Raw genomic sequence first — 22467 nt, 5'->3', positions numbered from 1 at the left:
AATCGATTAGTCTCATAGATTTTTTACTGCTTTAGGATAAAATGTTATGAGAACACATTATTTTGTGATACTTCAACTTGGACTTAAATTTTGTCCCTCTTTTAGAGTGAGTCTTGAACACTCCAGCAGTAGCTGGACCCACACTCAACCTCTACATCTCTTGTCTGCAGCTGCCTGAGTCCCTGGCAGCCCTGAGGAAGCTGCTCTGTGAGGATCCAGTGATTGGGGTACTTAAACCTATAGTGAAAGGACAAGAGTGCAGCTCCACGTCAGCTCCCTGCTCAGTAGGAGGGCAATGAAAGCCATTAGTATTTTGACACAGCAGATTGACACTACAAGGCTCTCTCTGACTCCAGTTGTTTTCCTGATAAGCACTTTCCCTGCTGAGCTTACTCATCCTGCTAGAAATATCTTTTTACATAATTTTGTGTCTCTGAAAACATTACCTTTTTCATTTTCAATATTTCGTGATTTTCACTTAAAACAGATGTTTTAACAATTTATATTTGCCTGTCATTTAACACCAAGTTGTTGATAACTTTCTCATCTCTAAAACAACTCTGAAAACGAAACTGTGGAGAGCCTGGAAAGAAAATTTGACAAAAAAAAAAAAAAAATTAAAAAATACAAACCTACACATCACTGCAATGAGCATGAGCAATGACACAGAACCTCTAATTTTGGCTGGAATAAATCATGATATTAGAACAAGAAGGAGTTTGCATGGTACAGCTCCAGGTTTGGGGTATTCCCATAGACCCGGGATCCCCTGGGATAAGAGGACCTGAAAAGTCTGGCTTTGAATCATTGAGAGTCCACTGAAAAATTCTTCAGTTTGGAAAGCAAAGGAACTGTGTCAATAAGTAACTACTGGAAGTGATGTTAAATGTAAGGCTACTTCAAGTATGAAGTACAATTATTCTTGCTCTGCTATGAAAGGACATATCTCAGCTCTTGCTGCCCTTTGTAGTTGTACACTTCTCACAGCTCTTGGGAAGCTTCAGCTATTTTTTTTCTGTTGTAACACATTTAGTTCCCTTTAAAGACTTGAGTTTTAAGAGAAGAAACAGCCACTGCACTACAAATTAACATTTCCAGGACAAATGAAAGTCTATATAAGCTTCAAATGTTCTATTAGTAATTGTTTACATTAACTATTAACATTTTTGCTTGGAGAGGTAAAGGACTGTTCAGAAAGAATCAGTGTTTTATGGTACTTGTCACAGAAAAGCCTCTGGCATTTTGTCTTTAAGATTCCAGCATATTTCTGTTGCTACTTTTATATTTATCTGCAGTAAAAAGCTGATTCCTCTGAGTGCTTTGGATTTGTTTGAATCAGATTTATAGACCAGCTTTTTAGCACTGCTCCCAGGTATTGCAGGCAAGGGGAAAGCTGCTTCAGGTCCTACAGATCTCCATTTCAGGAAAACTGATTTTTCCAGTACCTTCTACCTTACAAAAGCAATGTTTTTATTCACTGATGGTTAAAGTGTAGAGTTTAATGGACACATTCATGGAAAGGAGGACATGTAAATGGAAAAGACATTTAGGCCACGTTGCTCCACCATTAAACAGCCTTCTGCCCTTCGTTTCTCCCCAGCCAAAATGAATGTTGAATATGGGAGGAGTTTTGTGTCACGCTCTACCTGCCTGTAAGAAAAAGTGTTTTTATTAAAAAAGAAAGGTCCCTTTGATGCTGTGAGACAGTGCTGCGCTCTCTGCAGGGCTGTGGACACTGAAGGTGGGATCTCCAGGTGAGGGTTACTACACAGAAAGGTAGCAATGCCAAAGGCACATGCTTGCTTTACTTGTGCTCTTTTGATTCACAAGGCTGTCAGCTCTGAGCAGTGACTGTTTAGCCTCTACTTGAGCAATGCCACCTGCCCCTGGAGCCACTGAGCACACAATGTGACACCAGCATTTCCAGGCCACTGATGGCAAGGAGCCTTCTGCGAGATTGTGTCAGCCCTCACGCAGACCCACAAATTATTTCCCTGAGAAAACATGCAGGAGGCAACCTAGATTGCTTTAAAATGCATGTTTCAGGTCAAAGCTCAATGAAATACAATTCAACTAGGTCATCCAAGACAGCATCCTGAGCAGTCACATATAAATCACAAATTACAAGAGACTTGCCCAGATCTCTGCAGGTGTCTCAAATGGCACTAGAAACTTAGTGAGTCTGTGTGGGGTTTCTGGGGATGGTGATGTGAATGTAGATACATAAGTGTAGCAGTATTATTGTGCACCCTAGTGAACACACCCTAACTCTCTGAACTTATATATGTGTTATTCTGAGAATTCAGTAAGGTTAATAGCCATTCTTTACAGTTATTAAGGGACTTAACTTTTTTCTTGTCAAAGAGGTGATAGGTCTCAGAGACAATACAGTAAAAATCCTTTCATTTTACTTTAAAATATTCTGATGAAAAATTCTTGCTTTATAAAGTCACCTGGCTCATTTGTTTCATTTCACAAATTTCCCAGACACTCATTTGTGCTTTATAACTGTGATTCTGCACTAGTTCTTGATTAGAAGAGCTGTCATCTGCTTTTCTGCAGATTCAGAAACGTGAATCATGAGCAGGCAGTTATTGGTAAAGCTCTGGACCATTTAAAGCCACAAAGTTGGGGGGGGGGGTGGAAGAAAGGGTGAAAAACCAAAAAACATTTGTTGAGCAAGAGGACCTGGGTGAAATTCTCAGAACTTCTCTGCCCTGAGAAAGTATCAATAACCATAAATTTCACAGCCCCCTTTTCAGAACCGCAGCCTTAATGTTTTGTAGGGAAAATAAAGCTTTGGTTAACCTTGGCACTGGCAGACCTCATTAAAATAACAGCCTGTCACTTTGGAGTTTAAAATAACAGGGTTGTCAGTTTTATATTCAGCGGAACAATCTACGGTCTTATTCTCTGGGAAACACAGCAGGAGTGCAGAGAGGGGCTGGCAGCAGCCTAAAGACTGAGCAACACTGCCATCTCGAGGGCCCCCAAATCCAGGGTGCTCCCCAGCAGCTGGGGCCAGGCGATGCTCAAACCCTGCCGAGTCCGTGTGGCACACGCCTCACTTCTTAAAAAGCTGAAAATAATCCGCCAAGTGCATGGAGCTTTGGCAGCTGCTTGGCATTTAAATTTATTTTGTGAGAAAGTATGGAAATGTATAATGTATGAAAAGAAAAATTTCCATATAGTGCAAACACAGTTCTGCCTCGCTTGTTTTATAATCGAAGCAAGTCACCCTCACTGAGGTACCTAGTGTGCACTGAAATTTTTGGGCAACTAAAGAGCCATTCTAAACAAAAATATGTGCCTAAGCTCCCTACATCTAATCAGTGGAGATATGAAGGTGCCTTTTAAAAAAACCTCAGAGAGAGATCCTCTTTAGCTAGATAGCTGGGTGTGACAGAGGGAGCCTAGTTCAGTTGCTTATACATCAGTGCCTAGTGCCTCTGAGGTACTATATGAAGATGAGAGAAGTAACAAAGGACACACAGGAGACACATCTTTCTTGGGGGACATCCCCTAAAATGTATTTAACTGCTTTTCATTAAGCCCATTTTACAAGGAAAACTGTGTGTCAATTAAAAAAACCCAGCTGTCCTATACTAAGGTGCTTGTGACTTGTTTGTTGCCCTGACTGTGACACATACATGTAGCAGACATATAAAAATAACAACTTAGTCAGAAACACTATATAATATGCACTTGCTAACCTAGTCCTTTTAAACAAATTGCTGGCTGTTAGTCTTAGAATGCTTTCAGATTAAATCCCTAATGGACATAAATCGATGTATGAAAGCCTGGCACGGTTTTCTGCTGGTACAGCAGAACACAAATCAGACGGTGGAGAACTGTTTGCTCTTCTACCTGGCCATGCCCATGATGAAGGGCATGCCTCTCACAATTCCACATGCAGCTCAGGTGCTCAAGCACCATATCCACAAATCCATTGTCCAGCTGCCCACCATTATACAAGGTCTACATTATTTTAATAAAGACTGCAAGGGTGCTGGGTGTCTTAGACACTTCTAAGGCAAAGCAAGCAGCAGGCAAAAAAAAAGCTTGTCTCCTTTTTCACTGGAAAATAATGCATCAGGAAGAAGTGGCATTAGTTAAATGTTGCTTGTGAATGAAGGAGCAAAGGAGTCTGTGACTAAAGAAACTGCACAGACACAAACATGGCTTGTGATGGCTGCTGCTTTCATGCCTATTCTCAGACAAAATGCAGACCTCTTTCCACTTGCTGTCTATAGCTGTTCTGTCAGGGTGACACACTGGCATGAAGTCCCTGAAATCACAGCACCCCATCACAAGCAGCCACTTGAAACATCTGCCAAGTGTCTTTGCTGCCACACACCACCCACAGTACCACGTCTGGGGTGCCACCCTGGTACCCCAGAGAAGCAACATCCAGTGAACAACCAGAAACATTTGTACGTTTTTCCAGCTCATAAAACCTTAATTCTCAATGGGCTTTGCATCAAGACATCTCTGAGCATCTACAAGAAGAAGGTATTGACAGAAAGGCAAGCTGAATATTCTGCTTTCACTTCAGAAGGAAATCTTTCCAAATTGCAGAGTAAACAAGAAAAAAATGCAATTCAAAAACATCAGGAAGAAGAAAGAGGGGTTAATGGGAAACATTTTTTCTTAACATTAAGACTCTATCTTATTTGATTTCATTTATTGCATTGAACCTACATCAAGTTTGTGTGCACTTTACCATTTTTGAACACCATTTTAGAATCTTCTGACAGTCCTTTATCTTTGAAAGTAGGAATTATATGGGTGGGGATAATAAATCTGGAAGGAATATGATATGATCTTGGCAGGGAAGGATTTGGCAGAGCAGGATGAAAAGAAAAAAAAGGGGGGGAATATACATTTTAAAAATTATTTTAGGGACTCCACATTTAAAATTTGCTTTTTGTCCCCAGTGGCTTCTAAGCAAACTTTATCACACTGCCAAGAAAGCAGTCATCCATTAGAAAAAAAGCCAAAGTAATTCCATTGGCAATTGTTTGCCTGCTTCACAAGCAAGTGTCTTTCAGCAATTTTTCATGCCTTATGAAACTGGTATTCAGCACGCCTTTATTTTTATGTGGTATATCCAAAACTTACTTTGAATTCTCATTTGATCCAAATGTCCTGAAATAAAGCAAGGAATACTAGGGTCTGATCCCTACTGAAGTGATGGGCTTGGTTTTAGCTCACTTCATGACTTTGGCTTGCAAGGTGAGTAAAGACAGAAACATGGGTCAGCTTTATTTGCCTTAGAACTGAGCCCGTGCTGGTAGGCCTGGAACTGAACTCAAGAGTGCCCTTCCAAGTTCTGCCGAGGAATTACATTACATCCCTGACTGACTTGGTTGTGTAAGAAGTGAGTGGCAGAAATACTAAATAAACTGCATTTCTCAATGTAGGGTGTGCAGCTATACCATTCCCATAACTCTGGATATTAATTTTTCTTTGCAAATTATGCAAATATTTAACTTTTCTCTCTTACATAGTAATGCCTTTGTTCTGTTAGCAATTATAGTTCAAGACAAGGCTATTTTAATATCCATTTTTATGTCCCAAATAAATTAAAAATTTAACTCTTTGCATGGTTCTTGCTGTATCTTTTTTCTTATGAGAAAGTATTGTGATGCAGAAAAAGTTTCATACCTTAAAGTAGCTGAGAAAAGGGTATTTCAGTATAATATCAGGGCTATATCAGGAAGATAACTAGGGAAAATCAGGATACCTGCAGTCAAAGATATCCAGCCTTCTTAATCCCTATAAATCTCAGCTAGAGCAAGTGGAAATAAAATATGCAAAACATCAAAACTGCATATGTTTCATATTTAAATGTTTCCACAGAAGCCTGACCAAGCTTGAAAGTTAATCTTTAATTCAAAGAATAGGAAATACCAAGGAATCATTTACAAGGCCACAGGTCACTAGGGAATACAATAATCTGACTTCATAAATCACAAGCAAGCAGTGTTAACTTAGTGGGTTTTATCTCATTTTCAAGGGTCTGTGCATTTGTTGCATAGTTTTTAAATGCTGGTGGTGATCAAAACAATGTACAGAGGAACATGTGTAACCATGGGGACTAATAAGAGAATTTCTGTGGTCATACTTGACAGGATCCCAGAACAGAAGCCTCTGAGATCTACAGGCGAAAGTTTAACATGTCGTGGCAGGCATTACATCTCCTAATTCTATTCTGCATTTAAAGTTACATTAAAAGTACTGCAAAGTCATTGCCTGCCCAAACATTCATTTCACAGAAGTGGCCATCAGGCTACTCCCTAAAAGAGGAGGTGAATCAATCAGTGTTCAGGATTCCTTTAGCAAAGCCATCAGACACCTCACTGCACTTCCAAAAGTTTCAGAATGGGGTTAGAGGAACCAGTTAGACAGATGTGCAAACTCCAGTGCTGAAAACCGAGGATTAACAGAGGTCAAACAGCAGGAAAGGACAAGACTTCAGAGACTGAGTCCACACAAGTTGTGTAAAGCTCCATGGTGAAATAATGCAATAGGGAGGTGTGAGGTGGGAGATAGCTGTGAAGGGAAATATCTGAAGGACATGAAAAAATTCTAAAATGCACCTTAATCTAAGACATCTCAAGAGGCTGTAAATGGTAACCTTTCCCTAAGCTGTAGTCATTTTTATTATTGCTGCCTTTAGTGAGTCATGCAAATGTCTGCTTCCCCCCAGGCTTTAGAATGGGAATAACACCTTGGGAGGATGCCTCTGAGATTTAATTAGTTGTCATTTACCAATGATCCTGAATGTAGTAAGACCATCTTACTTTATGAGGTGTACTTCCTTTACACAATTTAAAAAAAAATCTATTAGGAAATTTAATGATTTGCTATCTAATATAGAGTATGCAGACACCATTTAATATTTTCAGAAGAGACTGGGGAAAGGGTGTCCTTATTTTGATTTTCAGGGAGTATCTGGAGAACTTGTGCAACGTGTGAGCAGTGAGAATCTCTCTCCATTCTTTTGCTGGCTTCTATGAAAATGAAAGGCTTCTTCTCCAAATTACAGCCCTTAGAAGGATCAGGGAGAAAATCACTTTCCAGTAGATTTTGAATCACGTGTTGAAAACAGAAGTCTGCAAGTCCTAGAGCACCAGCTCAAATCTGAATGTGGGCAAAATCTGAATGTAGCTCTAAATATCTGAGTTTTGTATAGCTTTACATAACTTCCAGCAAGTCATGAAGTTATTGCTCTGAAAGCTAATTACTCACCATCAATATCTATTAGATTTTACTTGTGTAAATAGTTAACCAGAAACATGCAACAATAAAAAATCTATCCCTTTGACTTTCATATTCACCAAACTTATATTAAAGGATCCTCCACCCTATAATCTTTTTTTCCTTACACTTTCTATAGAATTTCTGTATTCTCACTGTGTCCTAGCAGGAATTTGCACACCATGAACAATGGGCAGTTTAACTGAGTTGCTTGTGCTGGTTAGTAGTCCCAGTAGAGACCTTGGGGTTTTTACTCTCAGCATGGGCAGGAAGGGAAGAAGAAGAATTGCTGTCTCCCCAAAAATCCTGGTCCCATGGACCAAAGACATCAGAAAGGGCAGGCATCCTGAGACCATCTCCACTTCTGCCAAAGCCTAGCTCACAGCCTATAAACTGGAATTTATTTTTTGGCTTGACAGGGCTCCCCTATTGAGACTTTAAAGGCTTGCAAATGCCACTAGTATCTCATGTGAAAACAAAGCAACTAGAGCTTGGCAAGGGGTGTGGAGGAGATTTATAAGGTGCCTATCATGGCAAGAAACACTGTCAACAACCCATACGGAAAAATACTGTCCTACTTATTTCTTGTGGATGAAAATTCAAACAGTGCTTCTGAGATAACATCCTCAGTTGTTTCTATCTCCTGGCTTATAAAATGACATTCCACAGAGTTTAAGCATGGCAAAGCAGCATAGGCCATTGGTGAGGAGAGCTATCATGTCCTGAGAAAAAAAGATAAAAGAGATAAATAGCCAAGTACGATATTGTACCTCGACAACCTAAAAGACAATCTCAAAACTGAGTGGCGAATGGTGAGCTTTTATTTCTTGTTTTTTTTAAAGAACAAAGCTTAGCGATTTCCTTTAAAAGCTATTCAACAAGCTCCCCTAAATCCTATTACAACTTAATGTGAAATGCATCTGTTTCCATAAGAACAACAGTGGCAGCATTCATCCTTTGTAGTCTGTCCTTTGTTGTTTTTTCTATCTATTCTTGTAGATTTCTCCACTCTAGTATACCATACACAAAACAAGAACTGATAAAATTTTAGTCAGAGCATTTATTTATTAAATTGATGCTAGAAATTCCGTTTTCCTGCTTGTCTCCTGAATCTTGCCAAATTAAATTATTGTTCAAATAATTTATAAGGTAAATAAACTGTTTTGATACTGTCCCAACATTTCTTGCATGTGGATTCTGTATTCAGCTACAGATATTTATCTACACATAATAGCAAAGATGAATATAGTCTCTGCATGGCTTCTCACTGCAACTGAGATCCAAATGTACTGTGATGTATTCAACCCAGGTATCTTAAATCAGTTCAACATCAGCTCAGCACTGCACCATTTTTTTAGATCCTGCACGTCTATGTAATATTTTTCTAAGGCATGAACCAAGCTGGTGGGTTTATCTGATGCACACTATTTAACTGAATTCACATTCAGCACATTGTGAGGCATATTAATTCTTAAAAAGGTGTCTCTTCAGAAAACCTTAGACAAATGTAGACTAGGAAGCTCAAGATGCAACATGCTTTTATTAATACCTTGCCTGTGGAAAAAGGTGACTTTGATTGTTTCTATGTTCTGAACTCAAACGATGGGTTATTTTTAAACACAGGAAATTAAGTTTTAGCATTTTTAGCTTTTTTTAACCTTCACCATCATCCCCATTACAAAGTTAAACAATGTATTGTTTAACATTATCATTAGTGCGGCTGATGTTTTTTAATCTGTTTTCCCTCCGATTGTCTCTTAATCAGGTAACAGACATTAAAGAAAAGCTAAAGCTCTCTAGGAAGTTCTGGTCAGCGTTGCCCTACACCATCTGCAAGGATGAGGGAGTGACAGCGGGTCCGTCGGTGGAGGAGGACTGCTGGAATGGCCACACCAAGGCCAGGTGAGGGGGCCCCTCTCCACCCACCCCGTCCCAATGCCCTTCTGCCCCAAAGCAATCATGAAACTGAGGGCATTTCACCAAACTGGTCACCAGGGTGAAACAGAAATGGGGGAACAAGTCATTGTCCACACGCAGCTTGTAGCCAAGATTACTTTTTGTCAAAGTGCTGTTAAAGCCAGAGTGTGGGTCGGGGTAAATGTGCACAGCAAGTCAGCAAGTGAAGGCAGAAAATGTGTGTTGGTTCAGCTCCAGAAGGATAATTTATACTGAGATTTCAAAGAGGTCTTTAGGTCCATTTAGCTTCCCTGTGTTGGGACTGACAGCTTGTGAAGCAATTGCACTCTCAGGATATCATACTGGGATGAAACAGAAATTGGAATTTCAACTCTACTTGCTATTGGCTGGCAAAGCTTAGGGCTATTTACTAGGGGGGAGGCAAAAAATGAAAAATAACCTCCAGAAAATAAAGTAGCACTCCTACTTATCTCGTGTAGAAGGTTTGACCATATGTTACTTCTTCAGAGATAACTGTGGTCATCTGCCCTTGTATGTGATGAGTTTTCTGTGAGTTTTAATTTTGATGTTTCCTTGGCCCTCGCTGCAGCAGAGCAGGAGCCAGCAGATGAGCAGGTGTCTCCAAGAGTCCCAGTGAGGATTCATCAGCTGACAGAGGAGAGGATCTGATTATCCCTGCTGAGAGGGGGAAGAATTGGCTCGGGGACCATGCCAGGCCCATGGTTTCAGGTGCACAGAGATATCCTGTGCTTTGGGACAGACATGAGGAGTGGACAGGTTTAAGTGTCTGGTGACAGCTGAATCTCTGGAGAAGTGAGCTTTCTGGCACTCAGGGACTGGAATGTTTCTTTTCCTTTCACCTGAAGATACATATGAATACAGAATATAAAAATGAGCCAAAAAGAAAACACACCAAACCAATCAAAGAAACAATAGAAAAAAAATAAGTGAGACAAGCACAAAAAATATAAAAACAGTGAAAATAAGACAACATGGGAAAAAAAGCTTAGAAATGTGCTCAGTGTCATTTTACATAGATGTATGGATGGACAGATTGCACCCACCCCACCATCTCACCGTCTGATCATTTTGATAAGGAGCACAGTTTACAGGGGGATATTTCACACTGAATGCGCACCATTTTTTCCTAGCCTTACTACATAACTTTCAAAGGAATTCATTTTTCAGACAAGAGGAGGGAGTGTTTGGAATACTGCTAGCCTCTTGAACCCACTTTTGAATGTGTGTGAACAAATCTGTCCAAATGCACGAGCCACTGCTTAGTTGCTAAGTCCCAGATCCAGAGAAAGCCTCTGGGGAATTCAGAGAAATACTAGGAGGAGCAACTGACTATTAAAGGATTCATCATACAGGAATAGTGTGAAGAGAGAAATAAAAATGTGCAGCTTTTCTTTCACTATTTTATCCTTTCTTGTTATTGAGCTTTGAAAGACCTGAGCCCAGGCCAGTGCATTGCCAGTAGCTAAACAGAGTTTTAAGGCATCCCAGATAAATGCCATGAGCCACATCAGGATTCATGCATCAGTAACAGATGCATGCTACACTTTCACAAAAGAGCAGTCAAATCCCTTAATATTTATCCATTCCTCCTGGTTTCCATGGCCAACACTAGTGTGTGTACCACATCTGGCAAATACTTGGCAGCTCTCTTCTGCTCCTGCACTGAAATTGGGAGTTAGAGGTACATTTCATGCATACCCTATTTCGCCCTTCTTTTGCAGAATTTATCTTATGAGAAGCCTGGGTTTTTTCATTATGCTTTCTGAGATAAGTGTTCTGGAGAGAGAAGAGCAGTCCTCTGTTAATAATCTCCTTGGTAATTGAACACAGATGTTTCACTGGATGCAGAGTAACAGCTTCAAAATTATCACCTGAAGATATGATTTCAGCAGGTCCAGCCACTGCTCCCCTGCCTAGTTTCTGTTTAATATCCATTCACAAAGGAAATGTATTGTCATAGTCTTAGTAACAGAATTCAATAAATGCTTCAGGTGGAGGCAATAGGAATAAATCAGAGAAATACAACAGAATGCCATGGCTGTATATGAAATAGCATTAAAAACAATACTGAAAATAACTAGCTCTAAACTCAAAATCACCTGTTGGCTGGTGGATAAAGACTTCTAGTACAGCATTAAAAAAAAAAAAAAAAAGTTTCCTTGATCAGACTGGTTAGCATCTGATTTCAAATACTAGCTTGCAAGAACAAGCATAGCAAAATCTGGCCAGTATTCATATATATATCTCTATGTTCACTGTGTCAGCTGTCATAAACACCCCTGTGCTATATGAGGCGCTGCATGTTGAATTCCACAGAATATGACAAAGCCTGTGATAGGGAAAAAAAAAAGAAAATTTAGCCACCTCCTGTTTTCCTAAACATTAATACTTTAAGTAAGAAGACAACATGGTGTTTGCTACCATTGGGAAAGGAAATTATTGCTGGGGTTTTTATTAAAAAGAAAATTAATTTTAGTTTTTAACAAATCCTGGTTTGGAATAGAGAATTAGAAACTTCAGATTGCCAGATAGACATTATGCCTTATGTTTCACTTTGCACATCACCTTTTGATGCTGCTTTTACAGGGAAGGAGAGTTACAAACCTGAGACCACAGAGAATGAGAGCTTGGCTTTCTCCTGAGAGAGGCATTACACCAAGGTCATCTGTGGTTATTACACTCCCTAAATATCACTTTGCTGCCATGATTAATTTACAGTGACACCAGGTCACCAACTGAAGGTCGCCAATTCACAAGTAATCATGGGGTAACAGAGTCATCCATTTGGTGTTCTGGAAGGGTTCACTTGGCTCCTTGCTGACCCTGTACAAAGAAAGCTTTTAATCAGGTCACATCACACAGAAACAAAGTGCTGTGGAAATGGGAAAATATTTATTAGATGGATTCATCTCTTTTTTAAAAAAAAAAATCCATATTAAGGATAATAATAATAATAGCTACTTCAGAAAAAGTGCCTTTTAGAGAGATGCCCAGCAGGATTTCTCCATCATATTTGTATTCAAAAAAGAACATGAACATAATTTTATGTTTAAAGAATTAACATCTTCTGCCAGATGTGCAGAGACAGATTTCTGAAAGCTATTTAGGATCTAAAAAACAACATTAAGATCAAACTTTGAAAATTTATATCCCTCCCTACATGCAATTAAATTTTTAACAACAGCTGATGGCATCTTTGTAATAGGTATTCTCCAGAAATTAAGACATTTTCCCAAGAATAACAGAAAATCAGGCTTTAGGACTTAAACCAAGTCCAAGGAATTAGTCCTTCAATATATGACTTTTAATGAAGTAAGAACAGCAACCAAATCTGGAGCCTTTGATGTTCAGATGAATAACCTTGAATTGTTCCAACCAACTCAGCCACCTCATTCCTACCAAACCATCTGAGAGATTGTCTTCATGCACTGTCATCCTGGTGCTCAGGCTCTCCAGGGCTACAGACTGAGTAATATGTCTTAGCTCTGAAAAGCTGTTATCCATGGAATAGATGAGGCCTGCATTCCTTTCCACAAGGAACCTATCACTCCTCCAAACAGAAGATGAAGTAGAATTATATATGAGACAGAAAAATAAAACAAACAGAAACACATAGAGAAAGGTAAGGAACACTATAATTTTCAATATCTAGCTCAAAACTACAAGTTATGTCACAAAAACAAACACAGGATAGATTCAGCTGTCCTAACATTCTCCTGCCACACATATGGAAGTGTCTAGATCTGTGGCAGGGAGCTTTTAATTTCTGGTGAAATTCAGGTGGGAAGAAAGACTCACCAGATCAGTGTTTGCCCTGAGAAAGTTGCTCACTGCTGTCCAGCAAGGTTTGCAGTGGCAATGAGTTGAGTGTCCATTATCTGGAGGTAGGCACAGATAACTGTTTAGCACCATTAGTGAAAGCAAGAATAAACCACTCCTCAGTAAGTGTGAAAGCTGCCTATTTTAATTGATGGCTCTAGCTTATTTTTATATCTTCCAACAAACTGGCAGTGAGGCATTTTCTCCCTCTCCTTGTGTCTCCTTAAGCTTTCTCCAAGATGGAGGGAAAAAAACAAATTTCCTGAACTGAAAATATCCTATGGGGATTACCTCCTGAGCAAACAGAATCAGATGAGGTGAACTAGTTAGCCAAACAAGCCAATTTTCCACTGCACTTATCTTTCTGGAGCAGACATGACTGTCTAAACCCAGCCCAACCTGAGTAAGCCTGTACTGTATTTTGCACTCTATTGCCTAAAATTCTGTGGACCTGGAATAACTCCAGTACTTCCTAGGTAGCATGCCCCAGTTGTACTATAATCAGCTGCTGTGGAAGCAAAATATGGAAAATGTTGCTCTTTAAGACAGAGTCTTTTAAAAATTGGAAGATGATTTGTCTTTTTTTTGGGTGCAGGGGTGTCAATTCTACAGTCTTTATATATAATATCTGAAAGATTCATCAATCTTTTTTGGACTTGAAAAGGAAGCAGACACCGTGGAACATTAACGGGTTATTTAAAAAGAAAAAAAAAAAAAAGTGAGGGGGAAAAGAGAAGTGGTTTTAAATAGGCTTTGTGGTACTTGGCTATGATGTGCCAAAAGACATCTTTGCTGTGTCTGCTGAGACAAGCAAGAACTGTGGAAAGGCTAAGAGGAACAGAAAGCATTAATATTTTAGAAAACAACGTAAATTACACTAAAATCCTGACATAGCTGAGCAAGGAAACAAACAGTATTGTTCAGCTTCTCTATACTCAGAGGGCTAAGAAAGCTTGCTGCTTCTTTTTTTTTTTTTTTTTTTTTTCTTTGCTAGGAGGATGCAAAGAACAGACACTGATTCAGGTTGGCACTTCTCTTCTTTTCTTTTATAATGGGCATACAGTTCTTGTAATGGCCAGGCCTACAAAGAGATCATTAAGGAGAGCAGAAACAGCAGCAAAGCTTAAAATCCACAAGAGTGTCTCAACTTACGGAACTGCAGCAAAAGCAGCTGTGTTCAACAACTTTGCCCAGCCAGCAACAAATCTTCTGTCAAATCAGGGTCCCAAGACATGGCTTCCTACTCTGTGTCTTAACCCTACCCCACACACATCAAAATGCTTTTGTCAGAACTTGTGTTGGGCTGCCTCTCTGAGGCTGCCACTCACAAAACACCTTGGGCTGCATGTTCCTTTATCTGCATCAGTCCTTTAAAGAAAGGAAAACTATTCAAAGATATCTCATTCAATATAAATTTTTCTGACACTCCCTCCGCCCGCCTCCCACCAAAAAAAAAAACGAAGCAGGTGTACTAGTTCAGTAATGAGGGCAGAATCCAGCTACACATTCAAATATGTAAATTCAGGTACTTAAATATGGGGTGGGACAATAACGAGTGTGTTACCATCCAGGATAAGTGTGACACAAGACACTGCCTCCCCTCTGGACCAGAGCCTGGGCTAAAAATGCTTGAGCATTTTTAAAAACACCAATATTAAGATGCCTGAAAAGACCCTCAATATCCTGTCAGTGTACTTAAAGAGACAGTTTTCCCCTGCCTGAACACACTTACCTACTGCTATGTTAGATGGTCTAAGTAATCTTGACACCTTCATGGAACTGAGAAATTAGACTCTGGACCTACTGGATATTCAAACTCTACTGGAGTGGCAGCATGACACCAAACAGCCTATATCCTAGTGGCTAAAGTGGCATTCAAGACTCAATTCAGCTTCATTTAAAAAGACACACGCTGTAATTTTAGATGCCTCAGATGTCCAGGACCACCCCCTAAAGCCAGCAGATATGATCCAGAAAGCCTCACCTTTCAGAGCTCACCTTTCTAAGCCAGTGACAAGAAGAGGAGGAATAACTAACAGCACTCAAATGGCACCAGCTGTCTATGTTTATGCAAGGAAATCCCAGCAGATGAAATATAATGAACTAGTCATTTGGCCAAAGGCACATGGGACCATAACAGCTGTCCCTGCTCCACCGATGAATAAACTCCTGACTAGCTGTGACGGGATCTGGTCGTGGCTAAATCTGGTGAGAGTGCGACTCTGCTTTTGTGCAGACACTTGCATTTGAACATACAAGATTTGGTATGTGTGTAAACCTAAACATTAATTTTCAGCCTTTCAAATTATTTTGCTATTATGTCCTAAACGCCAAGGGAATTTACATATCCAACTAACTGTTAGCGTTAAGGCCATGGATTTCTTGTGACCTACATCAAGTATGTGTCCCTTACACACCTAAGTGAGGTACAATTGCCAGGAATGCTTTGGGGATTACCAGATCCCGGGCAGATAAAGCAGGGTGTGTGACAGTTTGACAAAATCACTGCATGGGCTGCCCCATTTAAATTTAGATGGTCCTGAGGAGGACATCAGATGCACTAGCCATAGTGCAAAACACAAACCTTTATGAAATGCACAAACCAGAGCACTCTCTAATTGCTTTAAGTCAGTACATTCTTCTTTTATTATCAATGGTAAGACAAACAGAAATCAGTCAAAGAAAGCCTGTGAGCCGCCCTTCACAACTATCCATAGCTTCTCATGGACAGCTTGTAATAAAGAGCTGCTAACCCTTCAAAAACAAGGAAAGCAATCCACATGAATATTTAGCAATTTCAGATCACTTGTAGCTACAAACAGCTATGGCCATACTCACGGACAGGATACAGAGCAAGACAGTCATCCTCTCTGAGCCAGTAATTCAATTCTTACATTCTTGCTTTTTTTAATCAACTGCACCTTGAAATCTCTGATTTACTACTAGGCTGAGTAATTTATCTACAGCAGCCCTTTCATTTGTAGAGACGTGTGACAGATGGAGATGCTGCTCCTTTGCAGTCCAGAGCATCCCTGCCTGCCAAGGTCTCCATCCTACTGCCTCTAGGCAGCCCTGCAGAATTATTTCCTATTCTGCCTTCAGTGATTCATAACACTATGGTCTGCAGTCTTCCATACTGGGGGAGGCAGGTTCTGTTCTCTCACTGTAGTAAATCTGACCACAGGAGTTTGGATAGGATCCCCACAGCAAGGTTATTTCTCATCATGGTACTAGGGAAACAACAGGACATGCAGCTTGAGGCTGGATATTTTGGCAATCAGATTTGGCTCTTAGATGTTCACACAATCCCGGGATTATTCTCATGTAAGCCTTCAAAGGCCACTGCTGGCAAATAAGTCCCAGCTTCCAAAGCAAGGACCCACTATGCTGAGACTAAGCCCTTCCTTGGTGCAGCAAAGCATCTTTTGTCCTGTGAACCTCCAGAAACAATGCAGAGATTATTTTCCTGTCACCATGATTTCAACCAAGTCCTTTCATGTCTCTTACTTTCACATTTATTTTTCAGATATACTTATTTTTCCAGACCAATATCAGCAATGCTGTCATCAACACCAAACTTCAGTGCTGGTGGAGAATTGGGCACACACAAGTGAGAGTGACTACTCTCAAACTATATTTGCTACCACAGATCATGGAAGTTTGTCATTAGTAGACTAGACAGTGCTATCATTACTTATTGTCTGAGCACATATACACACAAGGAGTCCCACAAACATCAGGAGCACAGCCTGGTATGCAGACTAATTACAAAATAGATCATACCCTTATAAAGAACGCAAACAAAGGGCAGATCTGCCCCAAATCCCTTGCAGCCTAAATATGAGATGAAGGTGGTAGGTAAAGGCACAGAAGAGGGAAGCTGTGATGCACTATTTTCTCAGGGTACCATGCCAAGAGAGAGAAATAATGTCAACCCTTTTTCAGCCTGGCAGCTGTAAAATGTGCAGATAATTCTTAACAGAAATTCGAAGCAGGAAAAAATGTAGCTTTGCAAATGCCTACAAGGAGAGCTTCCTGAGGACAAAGAGCAGCAGGGGATAAAGAGTGCATCTTTAACAAAGGGTAATGGAGATTTTTAATGTAGGATGATTGGAGGCATGGGCTGCTTTTTGTAGGGGAAAGGTGTGCAAAAGCATACTTGCTGCCTGTGAGCAGCCTAAGACTGCATTACTCAAGGTTAGAGAAATTAATGCTTCAGTAATCAAGAAATTATAAGGTAAGATCCTGTATAAAAGTTTCAGATTTGTGGATGGATAGGAAATGCCATACCTTAAATGCTATGCACAAAGTACACGAGACATGCAAACATACTCTGGTTTAAAGGAATAGCTACCAAATCGAAGAGAAAACTAGAGTTTGGTAAAATTATAATGCTTTTTATGGGCCTGGATGTCATGTAGACTGGAGATGTTGTTCATGGTGGTCTAAAAAAGAGATGCAAGGCAGAATTGCAGAAGAAAATTAAGTGCTCTTTTAAACTAGGAATGCCATAATGCCTCAAGTTAGGCTTCTAAATTGTCTCAGAAGAGCAAATATGCTATATACAACAAAGGACATCATATTTTTAAGCAGAAATAAAAACAGCAGAATGCACTGTTAGATGCTTAATTTAGTGTGCAGCCATTCATGTCAGTGTAGGATATGAATATGTGGTGACTTACTGCTGGCTTGCAAACCTTTTCTATAGCTCACACAGTCATTGCTCTTGCTGGGGAGTATATGGACAGTTTACATCCTTTCTGCTCCCCGTGCAGCTGTGCTACTAAACAGATCCTCTGTAGTCAGTAAAATTAAAAACTATATTTTTAAAACAGTTTTAATGTCTCTGTTTAAGAGCTGCACATTGAATTTCTTAGCACATCATTTACTGCATAGTGTTTTATTTCTGGAATTACTGTGTCTCAAACTAATCTTTCATCCTGCTGTACAGATACTTGCCTGAGATAATGAATGATGGCTTGACCAACCAGATCAACAATCCAGAAGTAGATGTGGACATCACAAGGCCAGACACCTTCATTCGACAACAAATCATGGCCTTGCGTGTCATGACTAACAAACTGAAGAATGCGTACAATGGGAATGATGTCAACTTCCAGGATACGAGTAAGAAACCATTAATGTCATTACATAACTGTAATCTAGGAGCACATTCATAAATTGGCTCTGTTGCAATGACTTTCTGTGGTCTTTGTGCTCTGCACTGCTGGGAACATAAAAAGTCTTTTTCTGTTCCATGAAATTCCAGTTATATAATTGTTCCTTTTGATTCTCTTCCTTATCTTCATGTTTAATGCATCCAGACACTGAAGGCTTTCCATAATGCCAGCAGTCTGATCCTTTTTCAGAAGAGCATTTAATCACCTAATTAAGTCACAGTGGGTTTAATTTGGAAGCTTTGCTGAATGAAATTTAGCACCACCAACACTTCCTCATTCCCAATTTGCTCATCCCCACTGGGGTGCCGAGGGGAAGGGAGGAAAGGGCTGAAAGCAGAAAGGTGTAGCACTCATGCTGTTTCCTCACTCCTTTGTGCCAGGTGATGAAACCAGTGGCTCAGGCAGCGGCAGTGGCTGCACAGATGACATCTGTCCCACCGAGTTTGATTTCGTCACCACCGAGGCACCGCCGGTCGACTCGGACAGGAGGGAGGTGGAGGCTTCAGCCACACAGCCTGGCTGGTCACTGCAGACATTGCTCATCACCTTCCTCAGTCTTGTACTGCAGAGACAGTGGAGATAATCCTGGGTCTAGTCAGAGAAACTGTTTTAGCTACAGAAACAGCCAACTCTCTTCTTTTCTTATCTCTTGGACTCTTGGACAGTGGACCACGCCACAAACACTTGCAGTTTTCTACAAGACAGCAGTATTGCAACCTGCTTCCCATTTTAGTTTTCCCAAAGAGTACCAGGTGCCAGACTGAACTGCTTCCTGCTTTTTTCAGATATCTCTGAAGACAATATCCACTCTTGAGAGAATTCTTTCTCAATCCTTTATTATCGGAGACTTTCTGAGCTTCATTTCCTTTTATGCTGCAAAAGGGAAAAGGGATCTTACAGTATGTGTTTTTCCCCAGTGAGAAAAGACAGGGGAAGAAACCAAGAAAGTTTTCTTTCTGAATCAAGCCTGACTCAAGGCTGCTGCATTTTAACAGAATATCAACAAAACAAAGGAACAAAAAAAAAAAAAAAAAGACAAGAAAGGAACAAAAAAAAAAATGCAACCGTTCTTCACTGACAGAGAAGTTTCCTTTAGGAACTTCTGTAGGATGATTCAGGTCATCAGAATGATCACTGTTATAGGGAGGAAGGCTGGATTTTTTTTTCCCCCAACAGTAAAAAAGTATGTCTCAGCAGTGAATGTCTTTCACTCCATCTGCCAACCTCATCAGATTGGTATGAAGGTAGAGAAGCTGAAAAATAAGTTTATCTTTTAGTATGGTAGTAGTTCCACTAGCTTCAGAATGTCATGTTACAGTTGCTTAGGATTTGAATCTTAATGCCCAGTAAAAATATGAGTAGTAGCACGATTTCACCTAGTTTCTTTTAGGATTTATCCATGTTATAGAATTGTCACAGCTTTCCACTTAGCTCACCACTGTGAGCTCACCATGTTAAACAATGCTCTTGACCCCCTCATGGGCTCAGACAGAAAATAATCTCTTGTGATGTAATCTTTTTCCTTTTGTTACTGTTCTGACATCGATTAGAACTTTTTGCTACTGTGCCCATTACCCTACCAAGACAGCAATTCTCTAATAGACTAACAGCAACCGGATCAATAGAGTGTTTCACACCTAGCTACATTTTTCATATCAGTTAGTTTCAGTGTCACAAGGATTTCTTCTACAGAATTTCAGATCAAGCAAATATGTAGTACTGACATGGAGATTTCTTTCACTTTTTTAGTCTTAGTATGATCATCTATTTTTATATATATAAATATATATAAATCACAGATTTTAACTTCTTAATTACAAGCTCAGGGTTGACACTTCTTTGTAAGAAAAAAAATGTTTGGTCAACCAACTCTTCTTTTTTTTGCTGCTCTGAAAAGTAACCCTTTAATGACTGGTGAGCATGAAAATCAAAGAAGAGAATTTTTTTACATATCCAGTTGTCCATTTCCTAACAAGTTTGCAGGTTGGTGGAGAAAACCTCTCTCATATGTGTGTATTTGGTGGAGGGGTGGGTGGGGCATGTGAGTTTGTATGATAGACCTAGAGAAGGACATGGATGTTAATTGTGATGGTAATTGTACTTCAGATTCTCCAAGGATACATTTCTTTAATAATCATTGTCTAAATGGTTATGGTCTGGGATAGAGTTTCCCAGTTTGCATCTGGTCATAAAATCCAAGATGGAAGCTGTTTAAATCCTGGACAAATGTGTGTCAACAATTAGACATCAAAATCTTCCTTCTCCTATGAACAACAGACAAAGGATTTTTGGGGTGATTCGGCCTGGTGTTGAAATTATTTGCCAGAAATTTATTTCCTGATTCTTACCTTGACTCTGGAAATGGTATACACAAATTGTGGTGACACTGTAAACCCAGCCAACCACATTCCAATTTACAGCAGAGCAGGTAGATCATATCTATTGCAATTGCTTTTTCCTGTCAAATTATAATTAGCTATCGATTTAGGCATGAAATTAAAATAGAAAACACACAGCACGTTAGAACAAAGTATACTTAAGCACTTTTACCAAAAAGTATTTACAATCTATTTATATAGTATGTCTCATAACAAAAACCTTAAGTTTTGAGCCACTTGTATTCAATTCCTTTTCTTCCCCATTTTTTTTACTTTGAAATATAGTGATAGATATCATCATAGAATCATAGAAGCATGGAATGGTCTGGGTTGAAAGGGACCTTAAAAATCACCCAGTTCCATCCCCCTGCCATTCACCAGATAAAGTTGCTCAGGGCCCCATCCAGCCTGGCCTTGACAGGTGGTCTGTTCTTCTGGGATTAGTATGTCACTGCCTAGATCACACAGTACTTACATGGCCATAGCATTGCTTCCCACTTCTCCAAAGGTTCCCCCTGGAGCAGGTCTGCTGATTGAGCATTTACTGTTTATAGGAAGTTTAAGCCAATTCTTACAGGCTTTTTCTTTTGCCCCGGCACAAGCAGGTATCAAGCAGAAGGTCTTTGCTTTTAATTTTTTTCCTGAACTTACACATGCAGCTTTCAAGAAGGAGACCTCTTTAAAAATCTCCCCTGATCCATCTCATTCTACCCATCTCCACATCCTCTCTACATCCTCAGCAGCTTTGTTTCAGAAGTTAAATATGATTTTGATTTCTCTGGTTGTGTGCTTATTCGGTAGTAACTGATTTAATTTCCATCTGATTATTTTGGGTCTGAAAGATTACTGAGAGGCAGAAATGTCCAAGCCCTCTGATGCAAGTGCTCTGTTGCACTTGCTCCACACTGCTAGTGAAGGAGCTGACAGACTCATCATGTTTTTGTGTTAGCCTCAGCCCCATGTAGGTGATCCAACAACTGTTTTCAGCTGGTTCCCCAACGTGTGTGTCCAGGGTGGTCTCACCTATTTGCAGACCTCCATGAACTTTTGGAAAAGTAAGAGGGAAAGAGGGATCTCTAAGAACTGGGAGCCCACTGAAGGCGTTCATCACTGGAGGAACTTGCCCTTCTCTTTTTTTAATTGGATCTTATAAACTGTGTCTCAAACAGCACACCAGCTAAATCTTTGCCAAAATGTGATCCTTGAGGGAGTTCTGCCAGAAATTTATGTCTTCCCTGTTATTATTTCTCCTCTTATTTTCCTAGCAGGCATGGTGATATTTCTTCAGGAGACCAAGATGCCTTTGCATGAAGTACTGGGTGTACATTTCTTTAATAGTCCCTAAAGGTTGAATACACTCTTCATACATTGCATTTTTCTGAGATTAAGAGAGCTATTAAATCTACAGAGAAAATGAAATTGGGAATGAAGGTGAGAAAATAAAAAGCATTCATGTCCATAAATGTAAGAATCTACATAATTTCCAATTATTCTATTTGCACATCCTTTGCACCCAATAGCTCTTCTTCTAAGGTAATTTTTTTAGTGTGCCACGATTTAAATATTTCTCTTCTGCTAGCAGCAGATAAAGTAAGAAATTATAAAGAAGACAATTACTTGTTCAAGAAAAAGGAGCCAAGTCCTAAGGAAAAGTCCTTTGATTGTGTAAACCCTCTGTGCCATGCAATCTAGAAGTTCTTCACATAAAATGTTCTTTTAAAGTGGAGACTAATAAAAAATTAGATGCAATTAATTACATAACCATTGCTGTAGACCCCTGTAAGGTTTTATCTTTTCCATATTAACTGAATTGCTTTTGCATCATCCCCAAACTTTTCATGTTCATAGTAGCTTTTGCATCATCCCCAAACTTTTCATGTTCATTGTAC

The 22467-nt window shown here is 39.7% G+C and overlaps 1 protein-coding gene across 1 annotated transcript in view; it reads left to right on the top strand.

Annotated features, from left to right (window-relative positions):
• GPC6 (glypican 6) overlaps positions 1 to 19646 on the top strand; it is a gene marked incomplete at its 5' end in the record, with an annotated part of 711546 nt that extends 691900 nt beyond the window's left edge. The window contains 3 exons of the mRNA XM_079307108.1: positions 9029 to 9165; positions 17972 to 18147; positions 18581 to 19646. Of these exons, the coding sequence (XP_079163234.1) occupies positions 9029 to 9165; positions 17972 to 18147; positions 18581 to 18783 (516 nt within the window). The 3' untranslated portion in view covers positions 18784 to 19646. The remainder of the gene's footprint in view (positions 1 to 9028; positions 9166 to 17971; positions 18148 to 18580) is intronic.
• Between the last annotated feature and the right edge of the window lie 2821 nt (positions 19647 to 22467).

This window comes from Erithacus rubecula (genome assembly GCF_903797595.1).
Source record: "Erithacus rubecula genome assembly, chromosome: 1".
Classification (NCBI taxonomy): domain Eukaryota; kingdom Metazoa; phylum Chordata; class Aves; order Passeriformes; family Muscicapidae; genus Erithacus; species Erithacus rubecula.
The sequence above is the reverse complement of the archived record's forward strand: the minus strand, read 5'-3'. Positions and strand labels throughout refer to the sequence as shown.